The sequence below is a fragment of the Pipistrellus hanaki genome (assembly GCF_964339955.1).
Source record: "Pipistrellus hanaki genome assembly, chromosome: 10".
Lineage (NCBI taxonomy): Eukaryota > Metazoa > Chordata > Mammalia > Chiroptera > Vespertilionidae > Pipistrellus > Pipistrellus hanaki.
Genome location: NC_140512.1, coordinates 14258247 through 14270514, shown reverse-complemented (window position 1 = coordinate 14270514; position 12268 = coordinate 14258247). Strand labels below are relative to the sequence as shown.

General features: G+C 36.4%; 1 protein-coding gene across 1 annotated transcript in view; it reads right to left on the bottom strand.

The window, feature by feature from the left end:
* The window catches only part of VPS41 (VPS41 subunit of HOPS complex), a 109759-nt gene that overhangs the window by 72919 nt on the left and 24572 nt on the right, over nucleotides 1-12268 (bottom strand). The window contains exon 5 of the mRNA XM_084896414.1: nucleotides 2216-2290. Within this exon, the coding sequence (XP_084752540.1) occupies nucleotides 2216-2290 (75 nt within the window). The remainder of the gene's footprint in view (nucleotides 1-2215; nucleotides 2291-12268) is intronic.

The window sequence follows — 12268 nt, the reverse complement described above, 5'->3', positions numbered from 1 at the left end:
GTAAACTGAAACCACACACACACAAGATATATGTGTGTGAGCATATTTCAAAATTTAGAACTCAATCACAGAGAAGCTATGCTATAAAGACAGAAATGAGCAATAGTTGAATAAAAAGAGAACATTTTAAACAATGGTTAGAATTATGGCTTCAAAACTGAATATATCAAAGATTATCTTTGAAATAGGACATAAGTAATTATCTACTACTAGAGGCCCAGTGCACAAAATTCATACATGGGTAGGGTCTCTAGGCCTGGCCAGCAATCAAGGCCAATCAGGGCCTTCCAGCTGCTGGCCAGGGCCTCTCTTCTCCAGCTGCCGGCCGGGGCCTTTCTTCTTCTACACCATCCCTTGGTGGTCAGCGCACACCATAGCGAGCAATTGGTCTCCTGGTCGAACTTCCGTGGGGACAATTTGCATATTAGACTTTTATATATAGAGATTCCTAATATACTAAAGAAAGGAAAATCACAACAGCCCTTTAGACATGCATTCATCTAAATTAGTAGAGTTTATGTAATAGCTTTGTTTTTTCATCACTCATCACTTTACCAGATCACTTTATACTGCTACTCAATTTTCATAGTAACAAAGAACTCATGGTAAAGGCTAGCTTACATTAAAAAAATGCATGAAATACTTATTTTCAATTCTACCCATACTAATAAAATATATGAGAAAAGCATTTTTTAAAATGTATCATAGGTTTACACCAAAATACAGCAGTTTTAAATTTTACTAAAATAGAAAAACAGAGGTTTTGTCAAGAAGTGTACCCCAGGAGATATCTGAGGGTCATCTCATTATTCACTAGAAATTTACTACAACAAGTAATAATTGCTCAAAATTTAAAGCTCTGAAAATTCCTAGATAAATTACCTTAATAAAAATTTTCTCAATTCGAAAATTGAATATTTTATTTCAGTAATATTAGTTCAATTAAATTGATAAAAGCCCAGAAGGAATTCCTCATCATTCAGAAAACAAAATGAAGATGATCTTTCTTACAAATATTATACATAAATACAAATATGTCTCAATAGTTCAGATAGTTCTTCTCAACTTCTGTACATAACAATTCCTCCCTCAAACTCTCCTTAACATTATGGTTTTCTCAGAATTTCAGAAGGTACTGTAAAATTTGGCAGTGCTTTTTGAAAAGCATCAGTGTTCCAATTACTATTTCAAAAGACTCTAAGAAACATTAGGCTTAGGTACATAAAATGCATTCTTGTATGTCAAGAAGACTTCATTTTTCTTTTGCTAACAGATCAAATGGGTATAAATCTTTTATACTGAGTACACTGTTTTTAATTTACTCATCCTAATGGCACATTGCATTTAGATCACGTAAAAATCAAAATTAGATTAGAAAATCTGCTGTCTTCAGTCAGGAATAGGTAAGGTTCTCTAATGATTCTTAATGCACTCTCTTCTTAAACTGTTATTTTAGAAAAGTATCTTAAATACACTGTGCATTAGAATTTTATCATTGCAAACCAACATTAGAAAAGATTTCCATCGACTGGAAAACAAAAAAAAGACATTCTTATAAGTGGAAAATCAATCACCACAGCCACTAAATGTCACAGCTCAACACCAGCAAGAAGCACTAATAATTGTTAGTTATACACAGCACAAATGATGTATGTCCTCGATTGAGGAAGTGGGTGCCAGGTTTTTAGGAAACTGTACATATATTGATTTTACATTTATTTAATGTGGCCACTGGAAGACACTTTATTCTTCTGATAAGCTATGATTGCTTATCAAAAGATTCTATAATTCAAGGGAAACATTCATAACTTGTGTGAAATGAAAACCACCGGCCCACAGAAATCATGACCACAAAATCCAATTTTGTGGATTTATGGCAGAAAGGCATTAAACTACTGTCTTGCAGGAACTGCAGACTAGTCACTGAAGTCTAAGTGGCACAGCAGTAATGATTAAGGTGACACGTCCCCCTGCCACAGCTGTTAATCAGCTTAATACTAGTTACGTTATTGACATTCTTGTAATTACTTTTCCTGAGGCACATTTGTGAAAAATATATTTTACTTTAATTATGAGCAATCGGAAGCAAGTCCATGCCCAAAAAGAATAAGCAAGTCTCCCTTAATGCAGGTACACAGTAAGGGGTGTGCTTTTCCAAGCACTGGGACACTCCGGTGCTAGAGCATGCTTCCCAGGTGACCACATCAGCACGTACCTTGCCATCCTCGGAACACACGCCCAGGTGTTCTCCACTTTCATCCAGGCTAATCTGATTTATCTTCACAGGACTCTGTTAAAGAAACAAAATGTAAGTCTTTAGGAAAATATCCTATATAATAGCCGAATCCGGTTTGGCTCAGTGGATAGAGCGTCGGCCTGCGGACTGAAAGGTCCCAGGTTCGATTCTGGTCAAGGGCATGTACCTTCGTTGCAGGCACGTCCCCAGTAGGGGGTGTGCAGGAGGCAGCCGGTCGATGATTCTATCTCATCGATGTTTCTAACTCTCTATCCCTCTCTCTTCCTCTCTGTAGAAAATCAATAAAAGATATTTTTTTTAAAAAAAGAAAATATCCTATATAATAAAAGGCTAATATGCAAATCGACTGAATAGCAGAACGACCGGCCGCTATGACACACACTGACCACCAGGGGGAAGACGCTCAATGCAGGAGCTGCCCCCTGGTGGTCAGTGTGCTCCCACAGGGGAAGAGCAGCTCAGCCAGAAGCTGGGCTCACAGGGGCCAGCGCAGCAATGGTGGTGGGAGCCTCTCCCATCTCGGCGGTAGCACTAAGGATGTCTTAATGGTGACTTAGGCCTGAGTGACCTCTACCCCCAAATGCTCAAATTTCATGCACCCAGCCTCTAGTATATAAATAATCAAATCCTTTGGATCTTTGTAAAATTAAGTGATACAAGTTGTCTATTAGTTTAGATGCATGAACTTAAAACATATTTTGATTATGCCAATGAAAAGGGCAAAGTACAGCTTTGCTCCCAGACATGTAAAATGCCCAGGAACCTAAGATTTCCCCCAACTGTCTATTTCACACACTTTAAATCCTTAAAATGTTATTTTTATTACATGTTATATGCCTTTTTATTTGTTCTGTTTATCCCACACAGGCTGTCACCAGGGCCCTGCTCCCCATTTCTGATCTATAGATCTTTGTATTTTATGGTTTGGTCCTTCCACCTTTTCTCTTTTACATCAACACTGGCTCCCTTGGTATTCTCTTTCAGGTCATGAAATGACTCCTAAATTTCTATCTCCAGACTGGACCCCTCCCTATTTCAGACCAACATACAGAACTGTCTACTTTATGTATGTACTTGGATGCCTAATAGGCAACTCAATAAAAACATATCTAAAACCAATTTCCCTGATATTCCATCATAAAAGAGCCCTTCTTCATGGTATCCCTATCTCAGTTAAAGCCTAATACATTCTTCTAGTTGCTTGGAGCCAGTAAACTACTATTATTTACTACTTATGTATTTTACTTATCTTATTTACTGTCAAACTCTCTAACTAGAATATTAATTTCAAAAGAGATAGTTAATAGAATAAAAAAAAATCCAATCATACACAATTCTCCCAGAGAACAGATGAAAAGAAAATGCTCCCCAATTCATGTTACCAGGCCAGTATAAACTTACCATGACAAAACTCAACAAAAATATTAAGAGAAAGAAAAACACAAGTAAATCTCTCATGAACAGAAATAGAATAATCCTAAAGAAAATTTAATGAAGTCAGCATATACAGAAAAGCCATGTTTATTCCAGAAATACAAGACTGATGTAACATAGGGAAAATAATGAATATATTATAATGTTCTGCATTAATAAAAGAAATGAGGAATATTTGAAAGATCATCTCAATAGATGGAGAAAGTGTTGATGAAATCTGAGAACTCATGAACATGGACAAAGTTGTGGTAATTATGGGGGGGGGGTTGAAAAGGGAAAAAAGGGGATACATGCTGATGGAATAAGAAAATACAAAATAAATTTTAAAAGGAGGAAAAAAAGAAATGCCACCCCCATTCATGGTAAAAACTCTTAGAACACTAGGAGAAAAATTCCTCAATCTCATTTAATGGTGAAATGTTGATAGCTTTCCCTTTGATAGATTTACAATACTGATTCTTCTAATCCATACACATGAAGCATTTCTCCATTTATTCAGGCCTTCTTTAGTGTCTGTGAATGAAGTTTTATACTTATCCCCTTAGAAGTCTTGCACTTTTTACTCCGGGAATGGCCATGATAGTGAGCATCCTTTTCTCATTTCTGATATGTATGATCCCGTTTACACAACATACAAAAAATGGACAAAACTTCAGTATAGTGTAAAGTAGGTGCACATAGATGGTATAAAATGAAAAAGAAAAGTTAAGCAGCTATTACTATTGGTACACAGGTGAGCACGTGGGTCCCTAAGGGAACTGTGAGCAGAAGGGTCACGTGGTCTATTCTTAACAGAGTGATAGCTACATGATTGTTTGTTTTATAACTGTTTCACTATACATTTTATATGTTTTTAAAGTTATAGTTCATAATAAAAATAAAAATTGAAAATTTTTAAATAAAAAAAGAAAATATGCCCATGAAAAGGTCTGGTGTTAAGAACGTCAATGAGTTACCTCTTAGATTATGTTTTCCCATGATTGTCAAGCTACTCAAATGCTCTAATTCTATAATGGTCATTTATTTCTGTTTTCCCAGAAAACAGTGCATTTCAAATTTTTAGTGATGAAAATATATTTTATTTTGCTTTTGTTCATTTAATATTTTAACAGGATTAGTAGTAACAGTAAGAAGTCATACTACTACTAATAAGTTAACATTTAATATGATTATTATGCATCAGGCTTTATTCTAAGAGTTTTATATTATTTAATCTTCACAGCAATTCTGCGGTTGGTAACGTTAATTTTTTTATTTCATATTTACAAATATGAAAATATATACATAACAGTATCATACAGGTATATAAATATTTTATTTCCTTTTTTCTTTGATTATCTTTACCAAGTGTTTAACAATTTTAGAGGCCTTTTTATAGAAGCCAGACTTCATCAATAAATGTGCTATATTTTTCATGTTTTCTCTTAATTTCTATTCTCAATCAATATTAATTTTCCTTTTTTTGTCTTAGAACAGTGTTGCTGACCTTACTCTAATTTCCTTACATTAATATATTGCTTATTAATTATAACTGCTCACTTGCTAATCATAAAATAATGATTTGCATTTTCCTTTGAGTATACCACTGGCCATAAACCAGAAGCCAGAAAATAATGTGAAATGCAATAAACTATTTCCTCTTTGAGAAAAGTAACATTTTATTTTGTTTTATTTTACTTCTAAGGACAGTGACAGTGTTATCTGCTTATTTATCTAGTTAATAATAAACTATAGTGTCACCACAATAACATTCAAAGAATGTGTATATTTTTAGAAATTTACTGATTTGTCTTTGTAACCTATCATCTTTCATATTCTCTATTTGACTTCAAAATAACTATATTTTAACCAAGTTATTTGCATTATTTCATTTCTATATATAATTTCTTTCTTCTTGATCTCTCAAAAAATGGAAGAAACTATTTCAAAATCTTCCCAATAGCAATTTTGTCCATTTTTCCTTGAATGTTAGTCAAATAAGTTTTGGCTGGATATTGCATATCTATAATTTGACACATCAAAGAACATAACTGTTATATTTCCCCTTTAATTTGTAAACTTAATCAATATAATATACCTTCTGTTAGTTAATGCTCTTTGCCTTTAACCCTACTTTGTCTCACATTTTTATTGCCGACATGGTTGTTTTTTTTTTAATTTGGCTTTTATAGTATATTTTTGCTCATATCTTTGTTTTTTATTTCCATAATCTTGTAAGATACCTGTCTTTCAAAGCTGAGGCAATTTTTATTTTAGTAATAAATTACATAAAGCTTAGTTGCTATATCTTTTTGTACTTTTTAGAATAATGTTTTCCCAGTTCCTTCTTATTCCTTTGCTATATTACTCAAATTGTTTTCTCTTGTCTACCTAGAAAAATTTTAGAATAGTTCATTCTATTTTCATCTTATTAGTGATTATCTTCAAATTACTATAAGTTGTAGTTGAATTATGTCTCTCCCAAAATCAATACAATTGCATTTAGAAGAGGTATTTAGCACAAGGTTATTTACTACCTCCTTCCTTTATCTATTTAAAAGTGAGAGTACAAATATTTTCTATTTCTTGGGCCATTTTAAATAGAACTGAAGAGAAAAGCTAGTTAATACATCAGTAAAAACTGCAATCCTAAACTATAAGTTCTAGGCGTGAATCCAGAGAAAGAGACAGTTTCACTACTGGGGTGTCCATCATTTTAATATGGTTCGTGACAGTTTATTATAGATCAGGGGTACTTATCCGTCCTCATGTACACTGTAAACAACTTTGTAGCTTACTGTACATTTTAAAATTTCTTTAGTTTTGAAAGAAATTTGGATATTTTACTCACAAAGTCAATTCACAAAAGAAAGAGTATAAATTGTCAGTGAAGAAGAACAAGAGTCAACCTCTGTAATAACAAATACATGAAAACCAAAACAGTCAGATATTTTGTCCATAGAATCAGAAAATACTTTAATTTTTAAAAAAAATTTTTAAGAGAGAAGAAGGGGGAGAGATAGAAAGACAGAGAGATGATAGAGACAGAGAAGGAGACGGAAACGCAGACAGAGATTGATCAATTTGTTGTTCCACTTATGCATACACTGGTTGATGCTTTTATGTGGCCTGACTGGGGATCGAACCTGCAGCCTCAGCATACCAGGACGACACTCTAACCTACTGACTTACCAGGCCAAGGTAGAATCAGAAAAGATTGTTTATGCAGCTGGTTTTGGCAAGGAAGCACAAAAGTAGATACATTATACTGCTGATGGGCACTCAAATTTGGAGAAACTTTCTAAAAGCCTATTTGGCAAGGCTTATCAAAATTCTTTAAAATATGCCTTGCCTATTATACCTAAGGAGAAGATTACTGTCCAAAGATGCTTTTCAGAGCAGGTTTCTTTTGTAAGACACTGAGACATGGAAATTATCTTAATTTCTAAAAGCAAGGAATCTAAATGATAAAAATTAAAAGCATAAACACACAAAATAAAGTGTGCTGGGTTTTTTTTTTTGTTTGTTTTTTTTTTGTGTGTGTGTGTGTGTTTTTTGTTTTGTTTTGTTTTTGTTTTTTTGTGTTTTTTTTTAAGTGTTATGTAGAAAAAAAACACCTTGCCCAAACAGAAATTAAAAATTTCTTAAATGTTGAGAAGGCCTTTGCCTTCTGGCTTCTGGAAGATAATCTGTCACACCACCTCTAGTGACAAAGATGTCTTTGTTAATGGCAGGGGCCAGTCACACCTGATAGTCTTAAGGTGGGGGTGAGCCATGGGAGAAAGACTGGTGTGTGGTTTAGGGTGGAGTCAACCTAAAAGCTGACATCAATCATGTGGACAAACCGTTAACCAGTTATGCCTACATAAGAGAGCCCCAATAAAAATCTGGACACAGACATATATGTCTGTCATTTCTATATAGTAGAAATAAAACAATAACCACAATAGAAAAAGAAATAAAAAAAGAAAAGGGTACAAGAAAAAAAATAGAGTGTAAGATTTTTGTCTTTCTTCAATACTGATTTTTCAATTGCTTGTTATATGCATATAACTTAGGGACATGTTTGAAAAACTGGGATACTGGAGTAGATTTAGGTAAGAGTAAGAGAGCAGAGAAAAAAAGACCTGAGAAAAATGGCCTCAGCTGTATTTTCCATTAGCCACAATTTTATTCCTAATGGAGACATGTTTGGAATTCTGGACAATATAAGTGAGTTTGTTCAAAAATCAATAATGTCAAGCTGACACTACAGAACATACAAAAATGTTTCCTTAATGGAACAAAAAAAAAGAAGCCCAAGGAAGCAGGAGGGGGCAAGGACTTGCATATACCTTCTAAGTCCAAGTCCACCACAGGTGGTCTCAAGTTCTTAAATGTAAAGAAAAGGCAAAATTACCAACATGTACTCCTCGTGTGATAATCAATTACCTAATGTAAAATGCTTGAAATAAATACACTTAGTATGGATTATGTCAGCTCTTCAATTAGGAATAAATTCACGGTCATTTCGAAAGCTGCTTTTAATAGTGTTCTTTGTGGCAACTTCTTTTCCCTTGGTACTTCTCATCATCCCACCTTAAGCTATCAGTCCCCCAACAGTGAACCTAAGAAATCAATCTGCTAATGTATAATTTGTAAGGCTCCTCCGACTAACAAATGGATAATTGATTCCTTCACAAATGCTGCATCCCCATGGACGCTGGGCGGAATGAATAAGGAACAGAAGATGGAATTTCGTTTTCCTTCGGTCAGAGATCCACTCGTTAGCAATCCCAACATCCACGTGGCTGTCTGTTCATGCAGCTGTATGCTCTTCAGTCACACTTAGCCAGCAAACTGCACTTATGTTACATGTGGGAAAAGCAAAAGTCTGTTCTTTTTACTTGGGAAAAGCTCATTTTACTGCTTGTTTTATTCTTCCCTGATGATACACTCTAAGATAAGCAAGACCCCCATTACTATTTAAGAAGTCTCTGAAAAATACACCTATTTGTGTGGTTTTTTAAAAATCTACAAAACATTTATTTTCTCACTGATTTACTCTATGATCAAAAATGCCTTACTTTTAACTATAAATTCTCAAATCTTCTCCTTTGCTCCTGGATTTCACCTCTAGTTTCAATGAAATCCTTCCTTAAATTAAGGTGGAATAAATTAATCAACAGGCAATCTTGAAATTAGAGAACTCTTGAAAGTCTCAAATTATGGATTCAGTGAAAGCAAAAGTAAAGATGGAAAAGTCCCAACTGGTTCCCTGGAGATCTGCTCGATGTCCCCACAGCCTTGTATCCCTGTCGCTCCTAAACGCCATGACAACTAGTTGTCGCCACCCCTCCATTGCCAATTATTCTCCCTAAAGCCACCAAGAACCTTCTGGAGCTCATGTGATGAGACTTCTTTCACCTTCTCTCAGCCACTGTGACAACTGACCCTGCTGATCACTGCTTTCTTCCAACCTCTCTTCCCTCAGTAGAGACAACCACATTCTCTCCATTATTGAACTTACCACAATGAGCCACATAAACACTACTGAAGAAAAGAATAAAATAATAAGGAACCTTTTTGTTATTTATGATCTTGTGACAAGAGCTAAATACACCATTCTTACCTAGCACATCAGTTTTTTGTTTTTTTTTTTAAAAGGCTATATACTAAAACATGAACACATTGAAGAAACCTAAAACACTTTTAATTATCAAGTGAACATGCATAATAAATACTAATGGAAGAAACTGGGGGGGGGGGGAAATCATACAATAAAAGATGAAGGACATGCCACTATTAAATTAAATACTACCAACCTAACATATTGAAGAAATGTTGAGAGCTTCCTCTTTGGAAACAACAGCTTATTAAAGGTCCTAGACAGTACAATCAAAAAAGAAAAAGATACCCCATGTAATAAAAGAGTAATATGCAAATCGACCCTAAGGGCAAAAGGACTGGTTGCTATGATGCACTCTGACCACCAGTGGGCTGAGTTTCAATGCAGAAGCTGCCCCCTGATGGTCAGTGAGCTTTCACAGGGGGAGCACTGCTCAGCCAGCAGCTGGCTCATGGCTGGCCAGTGGCAGCGCTAAGGATGTCTGACTAATGGACATCCCGAGCTGCCAGAGGGATGTCTGACTGCCAGCTTAGGCCTGGTCCTGCGGGGAGCAGGCCTAAGCCGTCAGTCAGACATCCCCTGAGGGGGTCCAGAACTGGGCCGCTAGTAAAAAATAAAAACCCAGAACAGATGCAGAAAGAGAAGTGCTGTTGTAATGATTGGAAATGACGACTGACAGGGCCCTGGTGGACCATGAGGAGTCCATCTCAGCTGATGAATTTCTTTTGGGGATTCAGGTCAAATGACTTTCTTCTTGGAGTCCACATGGGGAACAAATAGGTTTCTTTCTTTGGTGTTTTAAGAACATGCTTGCTTATGTAATGAGGCTCTGTGAAATGGTTCCCAGTGCAGGTCTAGTGAATTGATTCCAGAAATTTTCTAGTAGAGATGTAGCAACTTGCTTTACACGATGCTTCTTTTGAGAACTGTTGAGGGATGACAACCTACTTGGGAAATTACTTAAAAGGGGAATTGATAAAGCAATGTTTTTTACACTGGAGAGCTTTATAACAATAATTTCTATGGCAAAGGGTACAGCTGAATTTGTGATGATTTAAACTGTCTTCAGGTTATATAGGAAAAACAAGTTAGGCATTTTCTATTTGAGTAATAAGTTGGTCTCAGCTATTTAAAGTATCTGTATTGCCCTTTTCGGAGAGGTGATTTTTTTCCCATTTGTGAAAACACAAAGGCTTTCCTTTCCCAAATGTTTTTAGATAAATACAATGCATTAGCAATGCTGCTGCTATTAAGTTGCAAATAAAAGTGAGAAAAAAAGAAAAAAATTAAGAATGTCTTTTCTCCTAACAGATTATTCCTTTGTCACTTTCTCCATGGTATCATGCACATGGAGAAATTAAGCAAAGGTATCTGTGGGCCCTGCTGAGAGGGTCACATAGCTTGGCAGTCATCACGGATGTGCACCGCGCTTGGCTTTCTGGAGCTGATTTTGTTCATGAAGCTTGTCCTCAGAGGTGTTGCATAACAGATGCTTAGGACCTGGGTGGTTTAAGAGGAAGCCCTCTGAGACTTAATCTTAAAGAATAATAATACATTTACTGTGCCTTTTCTAATTACGTGGCTTCTGGGGTGATAATCCCATTTCTGTTATATTAACTCATAGAAAAAAAATATATATATATAGACTCTAGGACAAGCATGTGAAACTCAAAGGCTTTCATGGGCCAAATAAATAAGGCATATGACCCGTGGGCCATGAGTTTGACATGCCTGCTCCAGGGCAATGTTCTCTGGGGAAAAAGTATTTTGGTTTCTGGAATTGTCGTGTTAGAACCCTGTAGGCTAGGAATCTTGACAGCTTGGCCAGCTGATGAGGATACCTTATTCATGGTTTCCACCCTTCAGTTAAACCTATTTTAGCATTAAAATGTCAGTATTTATTTCTATTCTAAACTATTATTTGAAATAATAATAATTACTGCTCCCAACAATTTCCTGCCTTTTAATTGGATGGTGCATCTTTCCTAGGTCCTTGTTTCTTTATCAGGAGGGGTCTAGTGGGCCAAAGTAAAGGTGGACTTATTTTTTTAATCTAAATACTGTAGCCAAGAAAAAGCCAATCTTTGCCTAACTGATGAACATCATCTCCTCAGAAGGTCTCACCTTTTCTGCTCCTCAGTGTTTACTTCCCTTCCTGTGATGTTTATATCCCCCATTATTCCCTGTGTAGGCCCTAGAGCCTCCTCTTAGCTCCTTCTTTCTTTTGCTGGTTTTGGATATTGCCACCACCCTTGTTGGAGTCTTTACTGAATCTCACTGGGTTACTGCAGTGAAACCCAACTGATCTCCCTGCCTCACGTCTCTCCTAATCCGTCCTCCGCGGAGCTGCCCAAGTCCTCTTCCCCCGGGAGGGCTGGGATTTGGTTACTCCCCTGACTGAACACACCTGAGTGCCTCCTTGATGCCTGAGGAATAAAGCAGAGCTCTTCTCGGCAGCCCCGAGGGCTCCCGCTGTCTGGGCTGCAGTCTCCTCCGCACGGTGGCTGCAGGGCAGCTGGCATGGTACAGTCGCTACTGCTGAACTGTGCCTTCCCACCTTTGCCTACGGAAATGCCCAGTGTCCCGCCTGCTTTGCGACACCTTCCTTATGGCCCCACACAGGGAGTTTGTATCTCATATTCAGTGATTGTTTCCTACGCCTTCAGCAAACCTTCTGTAAGGATATGTAGGGGACAGCAAGAATAATTCGATCAGCCCCCTGATCTCGTGAACAATGATCTATAATATAATGTGTTACATTCTAAAATAGAGGTCTTTGCAAGTGCTGGGATTAGAGACTGTATGTAAAATACCTTGAAGGCAGGCCTCTTTGTATCATGGAGAGCTATTGGTAATGTTAGTTCCTCTTTTGTTAAATATACTTATTAGTCAATTTCTCTTCTGCACTATTCCCTTGCAATATTCTAGTCTGATAAATCTGCTTTCCTTTTTTTTTTTTTTTTTTTTATCACTCCTTTCTTTGTATCTTT